Source organism: Cervus canadensis, chromosome 17, assembly GCF_019320065.1.
Source record: "Cervus canadensis isolate Bull #8, Minnesota chromosome 17, ASM1932006v1, whole genome shotgun sequence".
Taxonomy (NCBI): domain Eukaryota; kingdom Metazoa; phylum Chordata; class Mammalia; order Artiodactyla; family Cervidae; genus Cervus; species Cervus canadensis.
Window position 1 is genome coordinate 63,663,923 of NC_057402.1, and position 23,480 is coordinate 63,687,402.

The window sequence follows — 23,480 nt, forward strand, 5'->3', positions numbered from 1 at the left end:
ATGATCATTGCTATTAAAGAGTTTAATAGCAATGTCTAAGTCTTATGGATTCACAGGTGGGTTCTGGACAATTTATTACATTAAGTGGGAGGTGGATAATATAAGACTGAGGTAAGGAAGGGTTTGTCATGGATGAAAGTAGGAAATGGTGAACACTAACAGGGAGGCCTGGTGTGCTACGATTCATGGGGTCGCAAAGAGTCGGACACGACTGAGCGACTGAACTGAACTGACCGGACTGACCTTCTCTTTTCCACTACAAATCTTATCACAGTAATCTTGCCCAGGATTAGCCCTGAGGCAAGTCACAAAAAGAGGAATCAAAATTGGAAGCACTGGAAACAGGCAACAAAAGGGGAAGTGGGAACTCAGAGAGAAAAACAGAATTACTAGGCTAGAGATGCCCTTTCCCAGTGATGGTTTTAAGATATCTAACAAACAATACTGGAATGCAAAAATAGGAAGTCAAGAAATACCTGGAGTAACAGGCAAATTATGCATTGGAGTACAGAATGAAGCAGGGCAAAGGCTAACAGACTTCTGCCAAGAGAACGCACTGGTTATAGCAAACAGCCCCTTCCAACAACGGAAGAGAAGCCTCTACACATGGACATCACCAGATGGTCAATACCGATATCAGACTGATTATATTCTTTGCAGTCAAAGATGGAGAAGCTCAATATAGTCAGCAAACACAAGACCAGGAGCTGACTGTGGCTCATATCATGAAGTCCTTATTGCCAAATTCAGACTTAAATTGAAGAAAGTAGGGAAAACCACTAGATTTAGGTCAGGTATGACCATAAATTAAATCCACCATAAATTAAATTTATTACCATAAATTAATACCATAAATTAAATCCCTTATGATTATACAGTAGAAGTGAGAAATAGATTCAAGGGATTAGATTTGACAGACAGAGTGCCTGAAGAACTATGGATGGAGGTTCATGACATTGTACAGGAGGCAGGGATCAAGACCACCCTTAAGAAAAAGAAGTGCAAAAGGCAAAATGGTTGTCTGAGGAGGCCTCACAAATAGCTGTGAAAAGAACAGAAGCGAAAAGCAAAGGAGAAAAGGAAAGATATTCCCATTTGAATGCAGAGTTCCAAAGAATAGCCAGGAGAGATGAGAAAGCCTTCCTCAGTGATTAATGCAAAGAAATAGAGGAAAACAGTAGAATGGGAAAGACTAGAGATCTCTTCAAGAAAATTAGAGATACCAAGGGAACATTTCATGCAAAGATGAGCACAATAAAGGACAGAAATGGCATGAACCTAACAGAAGCAGAAGATGTGAAGAAGAGGTGGCAAGAAGACACAGAAGAACTATACAAAAAAGATCTTCATGACCCAGATAATCACGATGGTGTGATCACTCACCTAGAGTCAGACATCCTGGAGTGTGATCAAGTGGGCCTTAGGAAGCATCACTACGAACAAAGCTAGTGGAGGTGATGGAATTCCAGTTGAGCTATTTTGAATCCTAAAAGATGATGCTGTGAAAGTGCTGCACTCAATATGCCAGCAAATTTGGAAAACTCAGCAGTGGGCACAGAACTAGAAAAGGTCAGTTTTCATTCCAATCCCAAAGAAAGGCAATGCTAAAGAATGTTCAAACTACTGCTGCACAATTGCACTCATCTCACACTCAAGGAAAGTAATGTTCAAAATTCTCCAAGCCAGGCTTCAATAGTATGTGAACTGAGAACTGCCAGATGATCAAGCTGGGTTTAGAAAAGGCAGAAGAACCGCAGATCAAATTGCCAACATCCACTGGATCATCGAAAAAGCAAGAGAGTTCTGGAAAAGCATCTACTTCTGCTTTATTCACTATGACAAAGCCTTTGACTGTGTGGATCACAAGAAACTGTGGAAAATTCTTAAAGAGATGGGAATACCAGACCACCTGATCTGCTTCCTGAGAGATCTGTATGCAGGTCAAGAAGCAACAGTTAATCTATGGTGAAACAGATCACCAGCCCAGGTGGGATGCATGAGACAAGTGCTCGGGCCTGGTACACTGGGAAGACCCAGAGGAATCGGGTGGAGAGGGAGATGGGAGGGGGGATCGGGATGGGGAATAAAGTGTAAATCTATGGCTGATTCATATCAATGTATGACAAAACCCACTGAAATGTTGTGAAGTAATTAGCCTCCAACTAATAAAAAAATTAAAAAAAAAAAAAAAAGAAGCAACAGTTAGAACTGGACATGAAACAACAGACTGGTTCCAAATTGTGAAAGCAGTATGTCAAGGCTGTATATTGTCACCCTGCTTATTTAACTTATATGCAGAGTACATCATGTGAGAAGGAAATGGCAACCCACTCCAGTACTCTTGCCTGGAAAATCCCAGGGACAGAGAAGCCAGCAGGCCATGGTCCATGGGGTCGCAGAGAGTTGGACATGACTGAAGTGACTGAGCACGCACATCATGCAAAATGCCGGGATGGATGAAGCACAAGCTGGAATCAAGACTCCTGGGAGAAATATTAATAACATCAGATCTGCAGATGACACCGCCCTTATGGCAGAAAGTGAAGAGGAACTAAAAACCTCTTGATGAAAGTGAAAGAGGAGAGTGAAAAAGTTGGCTTAAAGCTCAACATTCAGAAAATTAAGATCATGCCATCTGGTCCCATCACTCCATGGGAAATAGATGGGGAGACAGTGGAAACAGTGTCAGATTTCATTTTTTTCGGCTCCAAAATCACTGCAGATGGTGACTGCAGCCATGAAATTAAAAGACGCTTACTCCTTGGAAGGAAAGTTATGACCAACCTAGATAGCATATTAAAAAGCAGAGACATTACTTTGCCAACAAAGGTCCATCTGGTTAAGGCTATGGTTCTTCCAGTGGTCATGTATGGATGTGAGAGTTGGGACTATAAGGAAAGCTGAGCACCGAATAATTGATGCTTTTGAACTGTGGTGTTGGAGAAGACTCTTGAGAATCCCTTGGACTGCAAGGAGATCCAACCAGTCCATCCTAAAGGAGATCAGCCCTGAGTGTTCATTGGAAGGACTGATGCTGAAGCTGAAACTCCAGTACTCTGGTCACCTCAGCGAAGAGTTGACTCATTGGAAAAGACCCTGATGCTGGGAGGGATTGGGGGCAGGAGGAGAAGGGGATGACAGAGGATGAGATGGCTGGATGGAATCACCAACTCGTTGGGCATGAGTTTGAGTTAACTCCGGGAGTTGGTGATGGACAGGGAGGCCTGGTGTGCTGCGATTCATGGGGTCGCAAAGAGTTGGACACAATTGAGAGACTGAACTGAACTGATTTACTTAGTGGTGATTTTCAATTACCATCTTTCTGTCTATATTTATTACTTGCATTTCTTATGTAAGCAAGAATGATCCCACCTCCCCCATTTATTTATTTGATTTTTTATTGGTATGGATTCAAGGACAATTTATTTTAAGGACTAAAAACTCACTACCATTGTTATTTATTGTGTTGGTTGAAATATTCCAGTTTTGGCAACTAGGAACACTTAAAATTGGTCTTTTCATTCTTTAAACAAATTTTCATCCTTTTTGAGTATCGCCATACTTTCCAGGACCAAAGGATATTCCACGTTCAAATTGTACTTTCCCTGCTCTAGGCCTGAAATCAATTACTTCTCCAAGGAGTTTTAATTCCTTTAATTAAAGGAATTAAATTAAATTACATTACATTATGGGGTATGGCGTCTAGAAACCAACATCTGAGTGCTAGATGTGCCGTTTACTATAAGAGTGCCATTGCTTCTAGGATCCATAAGTAGGCAGATCTACAAAACATATGTATGTATACCAACCCATGCATACATATACCACTCTACTGCTGGAAGTGTACCTTCAGTATACATTCCAAGCAGTGGACTTGCTGGGTCAAAAGGTAAATACATGTATAGATTCCTTGGTATTTCCCTCCAGAGGAATTACACCCAGTTTGCATTCTCTTCATCATGTATGAAAGCATTGGCTTTCCCACTGTCTCATCAACTTCTAAAACATGTTTTCTTATTTAAAACATTTTTTCATTCTCAATTTGTATTTCTCTCATTATTGGTGTGAACATTTTTCAATATGAGGGTCATTTTTGCATGTTTTTTTTGTGAATTATTGACATCTTATGTGTCTATTCTTTCACTTATGAGCAGAGCCTTAGTTTGAACATGTATTTTTTTCTTTTTCTTTTTTAGATTACAAAAGTGTCATACATTCATAGAAGACTTGGAAAATACAGGACAAAGTTACACATAGTTCACTATATATTACAATAATTTTTAAGTAGATAAATTAGGATATTTAGTTGCAGTTTCAGTATCAAACTTTCAAAAATCAATATAATGAATAGACAGAAAAGTAGAAGGATAAAGTAGACCAGAAAAGCACAGTGAACCAATTCAACATAATTAAGATTTATGTAATTTCCACACAACAGCAGGAGAAAAATTCTATTCAACTTTCCATAGGCTATAAACCAGAAGACACTGGAACATGTTCAGGGACATAACATAAGATGTAAAAATTTCATGGTCTAAAGGTATTGAAATCATACAGAATCTGTTCTCTTATCACTGTGGAATTATGTTAGAAATCAATACCAAAAGATATTTGAATATAACCCACATACTTTCAAGTGCAATGTGACATTTACCAACAGAGATCTTTTTCTTAGCCATTGAAAACCTCAATAAAGTTAAAAGATTGAAAAATCACAGAGGGTGACTGAAGACAAGAAAGCATTTAAATGAGAAATTAATATCAAGGATACCTTAAAAATCCCAGGTATTTGGAAATTAGACATCTACTTTTAAATGATGGATGTATCCGAGAAGTCATAACAAGAAAAATTAGAAAATATTTATAGTAGAATAAAAAGAAAAAGAATTTATCAGAATTTGTTGCAGGCAGCTGAAGCTATTCAATGCAACTAAATAAATGTGGAATCTTGAATAAGGTATGAAAACAAATAATGGACACTAGCATAAAATTTTGTGAAATTTGAACAAACTCTGTACTTTAGCTAATAATATTGTATCACATGTTAATTTATTGCATTTTTTTTTAAACAACATAGTATTTCTTTAAACAACTAGTATTTCATAGTATTTCTTCATAGGAAAAGAAGTTTCAAACCTCATTCAATTTTTTAAAAATCACTAAAAGAATAAGCTTTCTAGACTTTAGCAATAAAAAGTCTAGTAGACTAGATGCCAGAATAAATGAAACTACATCAAAGTTTTGATTGACTATAAATTAGAACTACCATATAACTGCACTCATCTCACACGTTAGTAAAGTAATGCTCAAAATTCTCCAAGCCAGGCTTCACAATACATGAACTGTAAACTTCCAGATGTTCAAGCTGGCTTTAGAAAAGGCACAGGAACCAGAGATCAAATTGCCAGCATCTGCTGGATCATAGAAAAAGCAAGAGAGTTCCAGAAAAACATCTACTTCTGCTTTATTGACTATGCCAAGGCCTTTGACTCTGTGGATCACAACAAACTGTGGAAAACTCTTAAAGAGATGGGAATACCAGACCTACCTGACCTGCCTCTTGAGAAATCTGTATGCAGGTCAGGAAACAACAGTTAGAACTGGACATGGAACAACAGACTGGTTCCAAATTGTGAAAGCAGTATGTCAAGGCTGTATATTGTCACCGAGCTTATTTAACTTAAATCCAGAGTACATCATGAGAAATGCCGGGCTAGATGAAGCACAAGCTGGAATCAAGACTGCTGGGAGAAATATCAATAACCTCAGATACGCAGATGACACCACCCTTATGGCAGAAAGTGAAGAACTAAAGAGCCTCTTGATGAAAATGAAAGGGAGAGTGAAAAAAGTTGGCTTAAAGCTCAACATTTAGAAAACTGAGATCATGGCATCTGGTCCCATCACTTTATGGCAAATAGATGGGGAAACAGTGTAAACAGTGTCAGACCTTAGTTTTGGGGGCTCCAAAATCACTGCAGATGGTGAATGCAGCCATGAAATTAAAAGACGCTTACTCCTTGGAAGGAAAGTTATGACCAACCTAGACAGCATATTAAAAAGCAACAAAGGTCTGTCTAGTCAAGGCTATGGTTTTTCCAGTTATCAGGTATGAATGTGAGAGTTGGACTATAAAGAAAGCTGAGCACCAAAGAATTGATGCTTTTGAACTGTGGTGTTGGAGAAGACTCTTGCGAGTCCCTTGGACTGCAAGGAGATCCAACCAGTCCATCCTAAAGGAAATCAGTCCTGAATATTCATTGGAAGGACTGATGTTTAAGCTGAAACTCCAATACTTTGGCCACCTGATTCGAAGAACTGACTCATTTGAAAAGACCCTGATGCTGGGAAATATTGAAGGTGGGAAGAGAAGGGGATGCCAGAGGATGAGATGGTTGGATGCCATCGCTGAGTCAACGGACATGAGTTTGAGTGAACTCCAGAAGTTGGTGATGGACAGGGAGGCCTGGCATGCTGCAGTCCATGTGGTCGCAAAGAGTCAGACATGACTGAGCAACTGAACTGAACTGAATTAAAGTATTCTATTCAAACTTAGTCAAACAAGTGGAGCTAAAATGTCAAATTTTTTAGCTAAGCAAAAACTCATGTTTCCCAAAATATATTATATTATACATACTATACGCACACACATACCGCACACAAAATCTTTTCTCCTATACCTGATAAAGACTTGAAAAAGAACAACAAAATAAGAGAGAAACTGGAAAATAATAACTAAATGAAACGAGAGCACTGAATATGAAATAGAAAAAGTAAAACAAACTAGATGAAAGCAAAAGATCATCATACAGTCCAGTTGTTTTTAAACATCGCTGCTCATTAGAATCACATCTGGAGCTTTGGAGGAAGAAACAATACCTGGGCACTTAATAGTTTTCAAAAAAATTCCAAGATAATTCTAAGGTGCATCTGGATTTCAAAAAGTGGTATCAGGTTTTTCTATTAAATGGTAGTTTTAGTGACATAGAATTCTATTATTATCTGTTGACTAATCATAATACAATGGTATTAAATAATAAATTAAATAAATTACATAAATAAATAAATACATAAATAATTAAATAAATTACATAATCACAACAGTAAAAGACATTTATCAGTTTTCACAATCAATAGTCAAACAAAAAAATAAAAGATAATCACAACTGCAAGCCATAATGGAAACATGATAAACCAAAAAATATTAAATAACTACATACAATTTAGGGGGTTAAGTAGAGGGATGTGGTAAATGGAAGTGCATACATGCACATGTTTTCATCTACCCAGCCAGTCTATGTCTTTTGATTGGTACATTTAATCCATTTATATTAAGGTAATTATTAACATTATTGTAACCCTCCAGTATTCCTGCCTGGGAAATCCCACAGAGGAGCCTGGCAGGCTACAGTCTATGGGGTTACAAGAGTTTGACATGACCCAGTGACCAAACAACAACAACAATTTGTAGGTCTTTTCCTTCTCTTTTGTTTCTTGCTTAAAGAAGTTTCTTTAGCATTTGTTATAAAGCTGGTTTTGTGGCAGCCCTGCCCACCAGAGCAAGACTCAGTTTTTCCCACTACCAGTCCCTCCTCTCAGGGGGCTTACCTAAGCCTGCTAGCCTCATCCAACAGACAGCAAACACAAGAAGCAAGAATTACAACCCCCAGTCCACCAGAATGAAAACCACATCAACAGAAAGTTAATCAAAATGAAAATGCAGAGGATTATGTCCTAGATGGAGGAACAAGAAAAAACCCCAGAAAAACAACTAAATGAAGTAGAGAGAGGTAGCCTTCCAAAAAAAGAATTCAGAATAATGATAGTGAATTCTTGATCTCGGAAAAAGAATGGAGAAGATGCAAGAAATGTTCGAGAAAGACCTAGAAGAATTAAAGAACAAACAGAGATGAATAATACACTAGAAGGAATCAAAGGCAGAATAACTGAGGCAGAAGAACAGATAAATGACCTGAAGACAGAATGGTGGAAATCACTGCCACTAAACAGAATATTTTAAAAAAGGATGAAAAAAGAAAAAATGAGGACAGCCTAAGAGACCTCTGGACAACATTAAACACACTAACATTTGCATCATAGGGGCCCCAGAAGGAGAAGAGAGAGAGAAAGAACCCAAGAAAATATATGAAGAGATAACAGCTGAAAACTTCCCTAACACAGAAAAAGAAAAAGTCAACGAAGTCTAGGAAGCACAGAAAGTCCCAGGCAGGATAAACCCAAGGAGGAACACTCTAAGACACATAGTAATCAAACTGACAAAAATTAAAGATGAAGATAACATATTAAAAGCAATGAGGTAAAAAGGAAAAGTAACATAAAAGGGAACTCCCATAAGGTTATCAGCTGATTTCTGAACAGAAACTCTACAAGTCAGAAGGGAATGGCACAAAATATTTAAATTGATAAAAGGAAGAACATATAACCAAAAATACTCTACCCAGCAAGACTCATTCAGATTTGAAGGAGAAATCAAAAGCTTTACAGACATGCACATATGTTAAAATGGCATAATAGTGCCTAATCCCTCAACTTTATCAAGTTGTTAAAATTGAAGGTGAAAGTACAATCTGTGAAATTTAAAAGACTATACAGTATGTTGTTTAAGCATAAGAATATATAAATAATTGCCACAATAATATGTACTGCTACTTTAGTAAACATCTATAAACATATCTACTAGTATAAAAGGCTACAAATTTATAAAACACAGATGGAAAAAATATACATAGAGTACCAGAATCTACTTGCCATGAAAGAGTCCTCAAAATTTAACTAAAAATTCTTCTTCTGTATTTTTTCACTACTTCTCTGATATGTATACAAACCCTTTCATCACATACAGAAATCTGCAGACTTTAAAGGTATACAGAAAAGTTTGAAATTTTTTAAAAACTGAAACTACACTGATAAAATACAAATAAGCTCTGATTTGAAATATGCTTATCAGAGCCCACAGGTTAGGTAAAGATTCTTTGAGTTTATGCAGCAGTTAAGGAGCGTAGAATACTAGTAATAATTAATGGAGCAAGAATACAATTTTGGAGTCAGATACCTTGGGTTTGAATCCTAGATCTTCAATTTACTAAATGTGTATCTTCAGTTTCCTCATCTGTATAAACAGCAAAATAATGCTGTCTCTTACTTTTAGTGAAAACTACTAACAAAGTTTATAAATTAACAAGCAGAATTCTTGGCATATATCCTTCTCCAGTATATAGCAGTTATTATTATTCTCATTACTAGTGACACATTTGGAAGTATGTCCTACAGTACAAGGCCAATAAAGAGAGAATTCTCTTTGGCATGCAGCAAAAGGCACTCTTTTCTGTACTTTAATTGCACAGAATAGAGTTGGAGGCAACTGCCTCTAGAGACAATGATTCATCTCCCTAAGCCAAGGACACAAAATGGGACATGACATAGGAAACAAATTAAATGGGGCTACATGCAAAGATCGTAATACAAAGTTAAATAAAAGTTGGCACTTGCTAGTTTTTCTATAGTTTAGTTTTCTTTCCTATCCTAGTTTTATAGGGAAAAAAATGAAGAGCTGATGATTTTAAAATACTGTTTGGTTTAGACCTCATCTCAGATTTTCAATCTTACAAAGATTTCTGTTTATACCTTCAGACCAATTTGTGTATGGAATATAATTTTTTATATATGCCCATAATAGGATGAACTGTTTTCTACTGAAGGTAAAAGAAAACATGAATTAACTGAGTTCAAACCTATAATACTTTAACCAGTATAATGCCACACAGACAAGTATTTAATACAGACATTACAACACAATGTCAAATAGAGTAAGAAAGAACAGTACTGAAATTACAAGATGTCATGGGCTTTGGACTCTGAAACCTGGCTTTTCCAATCAAACACTCCAAGCCAGTTACCTCCTCTATGAAATGAAGACAATAATACCTATGACATGAGCTTGTTATGAAGAGTCAACAATCTAGTCCCTTGAGTAACAGCTGGTACTCAACATCTTAGTCTTTTACCTCTTTCCTGAATATAAAGTAAAGATCACAAAACAGAGTGTAGGAGTCTAAGGAGAGCCAGGCAATCCTCGCTTTAAGCTGACACAGCACAGCCTGCTGGCCAGGCAAAGACACCTAAACACTCAGCAAGGTCACAGGCTATAAAGGCAGGGCTGTGACAGCCTCTTGAGAGTGTGCTCTTGCCAAACCCGTCGGCTGGCAAAACCCCAAGCACATGGAACGACATTTTTAATCATGGTGCTGTTGAAATGTTAAGTATTTTCTGCAAGAAAAAGCTTTGAGCTATTTCTTCTATTCTTACAAAAGAAAATCTTCACTTAATAATTAACTTTGGAAGAGATCATTAATTTACTAGCTAATAAGCTGTTTGTTTCTGCCATTAATTTCAATGGACCAACAGTTTTCAATAAATAATATAGGATACTGCAGTAATACTTTTAAGTTCCTGTGCAAAAACTGCTCTGTACATGAACTTTATAAATCAAGGAAGTTGTCCATCTGCATAGATGTTAAAGCAACAAAGAACTTTTTCATGTGGCTTTTTAAAGTGCTGTTCTGTGTCTAAAATGCTTCCCTTTTTTTTCTTTCAGACTCAGAGATCAAAGTACTGTTACTTAAAAATTAGCAAAAGCTTGCAGTCCTGCACAAACTCCAATTCTCTTTCTCTCTCTGTTTTGACTTCAAGGCCCTGGCACACGCAGTCCACATGGCTGAGGAAGGAACAAAAAGCTCCTGTGTGCCGAGCTATTGCTCCGTTAAGCATACTGCAGAAGCAGGCACAGAGCGACAGCGCGCGCCAGACCAAACAGGATCTGTGTACTGCACAACGACCAGCATGAAACTCACTCACTTTATCAAAAGGTGAATGATGTATTCTATTCAACAAAGTTATGGGGCAGTGGAAACCAGAACATGAAAGCAATAGGCTGAAGCAGGCTGTTTGGAATGCTCTATCAATGTTATTCCAATTATCATGGTTCAGTAAATCAGATTATTAGTCACAATCACATTTTTAATTACTATACAATCTGGGTTTCTTCACAATGAATTCAGAATAATTTACAGTGTATTCCCAAATCTTCTTTAAAACTAAGTCCCTACATGATGCATTTGACAGAGAACTTTTTTGATTACTTTTTCAGAATCATTAATTATTTAAAGTGCTAGTTTCTCTAAATAGACATACACACACAACCATTTAATCTTTTACATAACCATATTCTTTCTGATCTATTCAACTTTTACTAAATAATATTTCACAGTGAATTATGATTTAATTATGATTTAATACTTTATACACAGTAGATCATCAACATTAAAATAATTGATTTCAATAAATCTGAGTAACTGAAGGCTTTCTCTGCAGTTGGTTTCAACATTCAAGCATCAGCATCTCTATTTGCATTGCACAGTCAAGTAACAAAGCAATTATTACAAGCAATGGGCAGGACACTGTGCTAGATGCTTAGGGTACAAAAGTGAAGACACACGCTGCACCAACCCTTTCTTACTGTCTAGTCAAACAATAAAAGTAGTTTATGTTGACTGGATGCTTATGTAGTATTTATGAGTGATACAAGTGTTTTAAATAGATCTTACTTAATTCTCACAATAGTGCTATGAAGTAGCTATTAACAGTACCCCATTACTAAGACTTAGACAAGCTAAATAGCCTTTCTAAGTTCAAGATCACACAGCTATTAAATGGTAGAGCTGGAATTTAAAAGGATGCCTGGGACCTCCCTGGAGGTCCAGAGGTTAAAACTCTGCACTTCCACTTCAGGGGTTGTGGATTCAATCCCTGGTCGAGGAACACAAGATCCTGCATGCCGCACAGTGCAGCAGAAATAAATGAATAAAAGCGTGCCTGTCTCCTTCACCATGATATTACTTAAGCCACTTCCCTTAACAGATCATTTCCACACAAGCAGGGCCCTCCTACGTAACACAGGAAGTAACACTACCAGCAGATGGCATGGGTGCAGTGGGCGCCTGAGGACAGGCACGCCCAAGCATCCGGGTGTGATACCAGGAGACACTGACAAGGAGCTAAATGATGGACAAAATATCCCCCCACTTTTGGTAAAAGATCAGATAAGTGGTGGGGTGGTTCTGACTTACAGATTTAGGACAGCAATTTCAAGAAATACCAAGAATTCCTTCGGAGAAGATCCTAGAGAAGGAGTCTTGAGGCTGACTGTCCGGCACAGGCTTGGGAATTATACAGGAGCACATCTTCCAGCCAGGGGAGCCAGCACAGACAGCAAAACGTCTTCACTCTGCCATCTGACCTTCAGCTCTTGCTCAGCTGGACTAGGACCTGTTCTCTTTTTCCCCAAATTTAAGAACTTGATTGAAAACTATGACTGACTCTTGTCAACTGACAACATCTTCCAGGCTTTGCTTGTACTGCACATTCTTGTCACTATTTAAAAAAACAAATGAACAAAAACTTTGCTGGCAGAGATTCTGCTCATGAATCTAGCCCTCACACTACTTATTTTTGTTCCACATCTGTATCTTTTTAAGAATGAGTAGTAATTCTTTTTCCTAATTGATAGTTGAGGAAAACGGAGTTTCAGTTTTTTCATGTTAATCATTGCCTACCCCAAACCCTATTCCAAAAACTTTGAGAAAAATACACACTTGTCCCTTTAAAGCTCACCTACTCTAGGTGAACTTTCCTCTTCAAACATTAGCACAGGAAAAGTCAACGTCTGCCCACACTAGAGAAGCCATATTAAATAATCTTATCAACTCAGTCATATTAAATAATCCTGTTTACGCCCTAAGAAAACCTTAAGGCAAGAGTAAAGGTCTGAAATGATGAAAAAATTAAGCAGAGGGGATTCATTAAGATAGCGGAAAAAGTCAGATAAGTAAGTCACACCAGGATGAAAAAATTTTTTAAATAAATACTTGCAAAAAAAAAAGGAGCTCAAAAGAAGAACTGAACACCCACTTTCTTGAAAAAATACACATTCCAGAGTTACAACTTTATTCCCGAAGTAGGGTCTATATAAACTTAAGTTAATAGAATACTTGTCTCTCATTTCTTCCCACTACTAGTTTTTTAACCTTGTTTTCAAGCCTTTCTTTTCTCCTTTTTCATTATGCCTTTGATTGGAGACCTGTCCAACAATCCCTACAGAACATCATTTTTGGTCCCTCCTTGGAAAGCAGAAGATACCTTCTACTCAAACATAAGACTGATTCCAACCTCTGGGCTTCTAGTCTGAACCAGAAGAAAATATTTTAGCACTGAAACGTATTTAAGGCTACAAACTTTGCAAATTATTCCCATTAAACAATGACCTCAATGCAGTACTTCTTCAAGCTGCAGATCAAATACATTCCATGGTTCAGTAAAGTACAGTTTACATTCATCTCTAAGTCTGAGATTAAGGAATTATTAACTGGTTTCCATCTGGTGTCCATACTGGAGTTGAAGTTTGAATAGCTTCACTTTGTGGATTTAAATATTTTCTTAAAAAACAGTAAACAGCAATTCTTTTCCTGACCTTCTAAGCAGATACAGAGAAAGCAGGAATGAGAAGCAATAGTAAAAATAAGTGTAGTTAAAAAATTGTGTCATTTATATACCATTTGCAACAACAACAAAAAGATTTCAGCAAGGGCTTTGAAAATGCCTACAAGCTACTTTCTAAAATTGCACCAATACTTGGCATAAACTTTTTTTTCACCCTACACAAGGTATCCTACTCCTACAAAGGAAAAATGACTACAGCTACCACAAAAACCGAAGCAATCTCCTGTTATGTGATAAAAAGTACACTTTTATATCCCTATAAAAGTTACAGGGTATAGCCCCAATAAGAAGCTATCATTTTACTCACAGGCCAAGTCCTTGGCACATAGAATAACTCTTCCTGAGAAAATAAATACTTTATTACTAGAATGTCCAAGGAACAACAACTCTTGGACTGATTTAGAAACATAAATAATTTCCCAATAGTAGGAAGCTATTTTCTCACTAATTTGGGGGCTTATGACATGGGAATCCATACACCAGGATATTCTGTTAACCTCAACATCACTTGCCAAATGTTTTTGGTTAAGAATTCATTCACTGTTTTCTAAATAATACTCAGAAATTCCACCTGCCATCATGGGTGCAACTTCTGTTATCTTAAACTACAGAAGTTCCTGACATTGAGTTTAGCTGACACAGCACTTCCTGGGGGTTAACTAAAGAATACTCTTCCATAGTCAATTTGTACACGGCAACTTCATGGAACTTGTATCTATTATTCAACATTAAATAAGTTGTAGACATTACTGAATAATGGTTTATTAATTATGCAAGAGCAATCAGTAAACCTAGTTAAAAAAAACCACCTTAGGGGAAAAAAATCCTTTTCCTTGTATTTTCCTATATTTTCAGAAGCCCAGAGGAGAGTCACATACTTATGAGCTATTTAGTCTACAGAGCTATACTGAATCAACAAGACCTCTATTAAATCTCATAGCACAAGGCTCATGCGATTAATTTCCTCTCCTCCTCACTGACAGTCAGCAGTGGGAACAGAGCTTGTGTGTGTAGACTAGTCTGTCACTCAGCTGTCATGGTATAGCTATAACAGGAACATCTTCCTTTCTTGATACAATTTTTCATCTTAAAAAGAACACACTCCATGGGTGTTAAAGATTTAGATAGTATTATAAGTGATTTAAGTCATCCGTACTATAGCTTCTGTAACTGCTTTATGAAGAGGCTATAATCTGACATAAAAGCCCCATAAAAAAACTGCCTTGTCCTAAAAACTGCTTTGTCCAAAGTTCTGTGGCAAGAAACTGAATTCAATAAGTAGCTCTCCTCCGATCACAGGCAGAGATATTAAAGATATGAAAGATATTCCATAAACACTCAGCTCCTACAAACCTTGAGTTGTGTGGATGTGTATTCACACTGTATCTGACTTAACTACATTACAAAGGCGTCCCTATATGCTAAGTTTTCAACAATTCAGTTCTCTGAGGAAAGGTGGTGTGAGCAGCTGCCTGCTCGTTTCACTCTGTCCTGTATAGGTTTTAGCATCAGACAGTTTTGCTGTATCAGAAAGGAGTTGGAGGAAAGGTTTCCAGCACACAGAGTCCATGGAAGGACAGCTATGAACTTATTTTCTTCCTAAAGACTTAATTAAATTCCCTTTCCAAATCTACCTTCTATGGTGTTGAAAACAAAAAAATCAAAAGCCATAATCAGACTGAGAAGATTGCGGATACCTCTGTCAGCTTCGAGTTCCTCATCTGCACAGTATGTAGCCTCTGCTCTCCTGAAGCCCTCTGGGCAACCTCACCCTACAGCTCTCTGGCTGTCTCATCCACTTCTTCACAAAGACCATCCAACCCAACAGTGGAGAAAGGCCCCCAGAGCTTGTCTGAGTTATCTGGCCCTTTATTCACGCTGTTCTCAAAGAACCCGGTCTGAGGCCAGGGCAGAGCACTGCTCCAGGCAGCCTGCTTCCTTCTCGCTGGACGGTCTTCACCAGACCCTCTTGCCTGTATGACTTCCTAGCGTGAGGGAAAGCCTGCCCACAGGCCTATGTCCAGCCAGGGCTGAGAGCCTCACGAGCTGGGATGGCGCCCTGGGGAGTGTGGAAGTTGCTTCCGCATCTTTGGCTGTCCACAGTCCCAGGATTGAGCTCTGGAGAGCTTGAATGTTGGGAGGGATCCTGCTCAGAACCCAGTGCAGACCTTCTTGCCTCTCTTTGATAACATATTAACAAGTTCAGCAAGGCTTTGGGGGCGACAAGAAGCCTGGAGATAGAAACTAACCGGTAAGGCTCTCCTCACCACTGAACACTGAGAGCTGAAGAAGAGATGCCCACGTCCATAGCCACAGCAGCACTCACCACAGTGCATAGAGAAGATGCCTCAGTGCATAAGGGAGGTGTCAAAGCAGAAAGCAGCCGGGCCAAGTGCAGAGGACTCTGTCCTCTACCCACGGCCGTCACTCGGGTCAGCTGCTGCTATCGCCACCCTCCTCAGCACCTCGAATGTTAACAGCGGTCAGCCATCTGCTGGGACGGCTTCCCTCTCTTCTCCCAACACCCCTGTCATCCCAGTACATGCTGCACTGTGTCCCTGGTGAAACAACAGGTAGGAATGAGCAGAACTAGTGACTAGGGGGGTGAGGAGTCAAGGCTAGAGAAGATAAAAAACAGCTATCTTATGTACCTTCAAAATAACTAAACTAAGTAGGATAAATGTATCATTTCTGGTTCCAGATAAAGAAAATGAGCTGAGAGAGGTTTTGGTGACTTTCTCCAGGTAATGCTCCACGAAGTGATGGAGACAGTCTAGAACTTGTATCTTTAGATTTGTAACTTGGTGCTTGTCCACTATAATTGTTCTACAAACTGTGGTTTATGCAGCAGGGGTATATTTATTTTCTAATACCAATTTATATTCAATAATTTGCTCACTTGAAAGAAAGCTCTAATTTCTTAGGAATGTAGCTTGTTTCTGAAATGGTTTTACTTTAGCTTCTTAATCTTAAAAAAGAATTTAATTATATTTATAGAAAAGTAATCTTTTTAAATTGGATAATTATTTATTATTACTCAAACTGATGCTCACGTCTCTCATATTTTCAATTCTCTCAGGATTTAAGTTTTCTTAAAGATATTTTTTATTGAAAATAATTTGTGCACTGTATTATGGTAGAAAATATTTCCTTTCAGGGACTAGTAAATTATTCACTTCATTGCCCTCAAGATAAATTATGCATTTTAAAAATGCTTTAATGAATAATATCATATGATGCTTATTCTGACACTTTAGGGCTCCGTGGGGCTTCAAATTTTAATTTTTTTTAAATGTCAGTTCTGTTTCTTACAAGTTAACGAAATAATCCAATTCTCAGTGAATATTAACGCATTATTTTACTAAAGGCCTATGTTCTTTAACACATCTTATATTGAAATGGGCTGCTATAGAATTCTATAGTTCACACTACGTTATTTATTTGCCAGGTTGACATTTCTAGCTCAGCAGGCAGTTCAAAAGTCTTTAAAATTGTCTAGTCTGGTTATCCGGCAATACTAATCATTAGGATACTCAATGACATCTTTTCTACATGGAAGCTAATGTCTAAACAGATATATTTGCACAGTAGCTATTCTTTCATCTTGCTCAATACCACTTGTCAATTTTATAGTTTTACATACATAAAATATACATATATATATATATCTATTTGCATATTTTATATATACATACATTTTAATTCCTTTCTCTGAGTAAATCATCTCATATTTCTTTTTTTTTCCCTAAATAAATTTTTAGCACAGGTTTTTTAAAAATATGAAATCCATAGCAGAAATAAACTTTATGTGTTACCTGGGAATGATGCTTTGTTCATTGCAAAAATGAACTTAGAGAAGCATCTTCAACATAAACACAATAAAGGAAACTAACTAATCCTTCCCAGTCAAGGAAACAAAGGCTTTCCATCTTATTCTTTAGCTGTTTTGCATTGTCATACAAACAGGATTACTTACCAAGTGGCAAAAATGCAAGACGGTTTCCAGCCATGGAGAGCTCATTGAGGCTGGGCAGCTGGCAGAGGTGGCGCGGCACACACCATAGACGATTTCGGTCCACAGTGAGGTACTGCAGAGAAAGGCACAGGTGAAGCCTCTCGGGTAAAGTTAGCAAACGATTGGTAGAAATGTCTAGTGTCTGCAGCTCCTTCAAATCGCCAACCTCTACAACCAAAATCAAAATTAAGATAAATTGCATCCTGATTAAATGAATTAATTAAATAAATAAAATAAATCAATACTGTAACAGTTCAACCAAATAAAATTAGTAGCTGCTACTACTTCCACAGACATGAATACTGACTGAAGTGCAGGATAGGTCCAGTAGGCAAATAATCCAACCTAAGTAGATATCTTTAAATCAGTCTGCCAGAATTTTTTTGACAGAGGAAAAGTGCTGGCATGGAGAAAGGAGAAACACAAAGTGATGAATCTGAGCCAAGTCTGTTACTATGGCTTCTGCTTCCTGATGGATCACAAAGTCATTGCAAATGTGAAAGAACAATTACAATCACTTCATGGTATCTGGTTCTTGCTACTTTAGTGGTTTTTTACCTTCTAGTGAAGTAGGAGACTTAAAAAATTACAGTATCCTAGTAAATGCACCTTGTTCATGTGAAGTAAGTAGAACATTTCTGGACTAAGCACAAGGATAGCTTTTGAAATTTTTACCACAGTAAAAATTATGGTAATAATATGCAATTATTGTAACATTTTTAGATATTGTCCAGCCATGTGGTTCCTCTTTTAAAGCCCAAAATGTACATTTCCTATGAAGATTCACTTTCATTCCGCCCAAAGGAAATCCTTCCATTTAACTCCAATATTCCTTTATTATTGGTGCCTATATTTGTAATCTATTCCATGACAAGTACAACTATGTCTCTGTCACACACTAACCGACCATGGCCGAAGGTGGGTGGGAGGGGAGCTCTTTACAAGGTATTCCGTCCTTTTCAGGGAACACCACCAGGAAGCATTCAGAGCAGAGGAGGTTCTGCTAACCAATCTCTGTGGGAAGGGCCTGACTGCCCAGGGCTGCACACCATACTTGAGGCTTTATAGGGAGCACTGTGCAGGACAAGTCTGCTTCTCTCATTCATGGGACTCCCACGCTGAAGACCACTGTAATGCCCTCTCTCACTTATCTAACCTGACCTGTTGTACAAGTTGTTCCTCTCAGGTTAAGATTTCCTGTGATCCGGCCACTTGAACACATCCCTCTGGACACATTCCAGTTTGTTCAGGCCTTGGATTACTATGAGCAATGTCTTCTCCATAGGAGAGAAAATCTTCTGCCCTCTTAGATGTCCAATTACACAGATTAGCTTTTCTTATTGGCAGACAGCTTGGCAATCTATGGCTCACAGACAAAATCGGACCCATTGTCCACTTTCGTAATGCATGCAAGCTAACACTGGTCATTTTTAAGGGTGGTGAGATTCAACAACAATGATAAGAACAACAACAACTACATATGTACATATATGTACGTGTGTGTATATATATGACAGAGACCATACGTGGCCTGCAAAGCCTAAAAATATTTAGTATTTCATCATTTACAAAAAAAGTTTGCCAGTGTTTATTATGGACTTACTCTTAACAGGAATATTTTTAATAACTGCTTTTTATAAAAGCAATACAAGTGCAAAAATACATTAGTTTCTAGTTATTTTACTAATATCTAGAAGAGATTTGTGATAAGCTGAGAAGTTCACACTTTATTTTCTAATTTCCCCAATACTGCACAAAGACGTATTTGAAGATAGGAGACAGGATTCAGTGAATGTTTGTGACTCCCAATAAGGGTTTTATTCTATTTTTACCAAACTGATGCTCACAGGGGTCAATTTCACTCTTGGCTCCATTAGCAAAGTATTTCCTCTAGCTAAGTCTTCCTGCCTATCTATTCAGATTGCTTCTGGTGGGGAATGGAGGGTGAAGGAATTGACAGAAGAATTATGTTTTAGCATTGAACAAAAAACAAAAAGAAACAAGGAATCTTCCTGACCTCACTTTATGAAGTTATTATGGGAGTGAAATGGGACAGAAATGCAACCAATCAGCTTACACACCATGGGGCCAGGTGCTAAGAGAAGAACAAGACAAGGTCTCTGCCACTGAGAATCACATTACACATAAAAGACACTGTGTGATAGGAGCTCAGGGGATAAAAAAAAGAGCTAGATGACGGGCTGGAGATGCTTTTGCAAAATTTATCGAAGGAAATGAGAACCTGAACAGGTTAAAAAGAAAATGGATATAGCATTTCAAGCTAGGCATGGAGATGAGGTTGAAAGCATGAAGAAAGGCATGCAAGTAAAAAGATAACTACAACATGCACAATGACTACTTGAGACCTGACAAGTACCCAAGATACCAATGGGAAAAAAGGAGAAAATAAGTTCAATACAGAGGGCTTGGTGGAGACATGAATGACAGTGAATACTGGTGAGAGAAGTTTGAACTTATTACAGTAAGAACATAACACTTCCTGAAAATTCTCAAAGGATGAAGGGACTCTTTTGGAAATATGAAAATGGTAACTACGCAAAAAGCAATGAAATGAAAAGAGAGTCGGCTGGGGAGACAAGGAGACAGTTACGAGAACAGAGGCAGTGTGATAGAGTTTAAAGGTAAATTCCAGAGAGGTTTCAAGAAAAGCAGAGAGTAAGCTTGGCTGGAAATTGAAAATAGTGAAACAGGAAAAAAAATCAAAGATTATTTTCAAGTTTCTAGACTATTACACTCTAAGTCAATGCTAAAAACATTCTTTCTGTAGAAACGAAATTTTAAGTATATCAATACTTCTGAATTGCAGTACCTATAAAGCCACCTATTTAAAGGAATTTGAAAAATCCATCAAAAATCACACGGAAGCAAGCAAAATAAACTATTCTCATCATATTTCAAAAATGATTAAGTGCATAAAACAGTGTTTTGACATGGTTGCAAAAATTACTAAGGTGGCGGGGCTGTGGGGGGTGGGGAAAAAATTACTAAGGCTTGTGACTGCCCACCATTTTGATTCAGTAACTGTCTTATTGTACTGTGAAATGAGGAAATAAGTGATGATGAATTTAAGTTTCCTATAATTTGATTATTTACTTTTTAACAGATTCACACTTTGACAGATAGGCACACATTTTCAGATATTAAAATTAATAACACTCATGACAAAGAAAATGAGAATACAGTGTCGATATCAAAGGTCAAAGTACTAGGAATGGGAGGAGAAAAGAGAGCTGATATTTCTTATTCCCTATAAGTGATAAATAAGACTTAAAAGGGCAGGACTGCATTAAATGAACAAATGTAACAAAGGACGTTTTTGTATAAGTAGCTTACTATATAGGTCTTTTCATCTGTTAGAAGAAAACTGAGCTAATTATTACTCCAATTACAATACTGAGTGAAATACTATATACAATATGGTTGAGAAATTAATAATTTTGTCATCCTATGAAAGTATTTGGGAAAGAGAGTGAAATAAAATTAAATAGCCTTTCAGGAGAACTGAATTAAACATAATTTTCATGACCATTCTACAATAGGCCACAAATATAAGACTATATGTGGCATCTTTATCCCAACAAAATAAAAAAAAATATATAGTTGTTAAGCTCAGCTAATGGGAAGCACATTTTTAGAAAACAATAGAGTCAAACAAACTTTGTCTAAGATTCTAACTTAAACACCAGAGACAGGAAATAAACCTGGGGTGGTAACCTATCATACAGGAAAACAGAAACAGAGTTCAAAGTAAGGGCTCAGGTTAAAAACTGGAAAGCTATTAGCCAATCAGAAATCTAGCAAATTTGGTCAAATTCAGAGGCTACACTGAGGCCAGGGCGACAGGATACTCATATATTTTGCGGCTCTTCCTTCATTCCTGAAGATCCAAGCTTCCTGATTATATCACTTCCACCAGCCTGAAGAAATTTTATTTCTTTTAGAGCAGGTATGCTGGCAACAGATTCTCTTAGCTTTCCTTTTCTCTGGGAATGTCTTTATTATCACTGTAATTCTCAGAAATTCTTTTCATTAGATACAGAATTCAGGGCTAACCATTCTTTACTTTCAGTACTTTAAAGATGGTGTTCCACTATCTTCCAGCCTCCCATGGTGTCTGAGGAGAAATCTACAATTATCGGAATCATTATTTCTTTAGGTGTTTTCAAGATTGGTTATTTATCTTTAGTCATTAGCAGACTGATTATGATGTATCTGTAAATGGCTTTCTTTGAATTTATCCTATCTGGGGTCTGCTGAGCTTTTTAAATTTGAAAATTTATGTCTTTAACCAAAGTTTTGAAGCTTTAGAATTATGTCTTCAAATTTAAGAGTTATTATATCTGGGTAAATATAACAAACTATCACTTTTCTCCTTTTAAGTTGTTATGCATAACTGCTGAAAGCATTTCAATATATGATAAACTACTTAGGATAAGTATAACAAAGATTAGTGGGGTAAAGTAAAAGTAGTTCCAAAGCAGATTTTGAAAGATCTGTATAATGCAATCCCTAAAGCTATAACTAAAAATAAGATAAATACCAAAAAAAGGATAAACCTAAAAAGCCAATAAATGAATTAAAACAGAAAACAAAAATATATTCAAATAATACCAAAAAAGGCAGGGAAAAGAAAACAAAGAAATAAAACCAGATGTTACAAACAGACAACTAATAACAAAATGACAGGCCTAAATCTAACAAGATCAATAACGATATTAAAAGCAAACAGCCCAAGAACACCTAATAAAACAGATTATCAGGTTGCACTTTAAAATAAGACCTCAGTATATTCTATCTAAAAGGAATCCATTTTAAGTATACATAGATGGACAAAACATAAATAATATAAACATATGCTATGCAAACAATACCCCCCAAAGCTGGAACTTGTATTATAATGGAGTGAGGAGGATGTCAAATCCTCCTCTGAAAAAGCAACTATAAAATCACTCAAAATTATCAAAAGCAACAATTTCAGCACTCTGAAAACTGACCTGTGCTTTTCAACAGAGAATATCTTATTCGTGAAAAACTCCTGCACTTTGGATATGAAGAACAGAAATCTGTGGCATGCTTCCTTTGGATGGTTCCCATTCTCCCATCCAACTTGGTTAGGATAATAGCTCTAATATGGCAGAGTAGGCTGCAAACAAGCAACAGCTTTACTGATGGAGTGGGCTGGCTTGGAACAAAAGTCACGGGGTTAATTTGGAGTGAAAGTGAAAAACCCATACCCAGTACTGTTGTCAATAACAATTAGGAACCTTGGTCACAAGCAAACATGGAAGACCAATAATTTTATCAGCTGAGGGGTTGCTGGTTGGCACAAGCAAGGGAATGGGCAGATGAGCCAAAAATATAACAAGAAGGGACAGGATATAAAATGGTGAGAAAGCATTTGATAGACTCTCCACATATCCCAGGCTGACTAGAGTGGTGAGCAAGCTCAAGGAAGACCACAGAGGGCTCAAACTATTTACGTATCCCAGGTCTACAAGAACTTGCACAGGTGAACAGAAGACAACACAGGACTCAACAGAAAATAAAGGCTGGGGAAACTTGAAAACTGCTTAAATGTTAAATGTGTTTCTGAATCCAAACACACAGTATAGAGTCTTACTAGGTAAAGGTGTTCAACTACTATGTTACACGGACACAAGGCCAAATCATAAAAAGGTAGGTTTAAAAATTAAAGCAAAAACAATAAGAAAAAAAACAACAACACAAGAGACATCAGTCATACACTGCAGAGGAACTGAACTTCATGTTTTTTAGTCCAGGCAAATTACTAAGATAAACAAATAAATAGATAGCAACAATCTTCAAGTACGAAAAAATAATCAGGATCCAGAGTTACTACAATATATTT

General features: G+C 37.3%; 1 protein-coding gene across 2 annotated transcripts in view; it reads right to left on the bottom strand.

Annotated features, from left to right (window-relative positions):
- LRRC28 (leucine rich repeat containing 28) overlaps positions 1–23,480 on the bottom strand; it is a 198,764-nt gene that overhangs the window by 68,616 nt on the left and 106,668 nt on the right. Inside the window, exon 6 of one of the 2 annotated variants that reach the window (XM_043489721.1) lies at positions 17,552–17,758. The exons of the other annotated variant lie outside the window; for it this stretch is intronic. Within the exon in view, the coding sequence (XP_043345656.1) occupies positions 17,552–17,758 (207 nt within the window). The remainder of the gene's footprint in view (positions 1–17,551; positions 17,759–23,480) is intronic. 2 annotated transcript variants of the gene reach the window in all.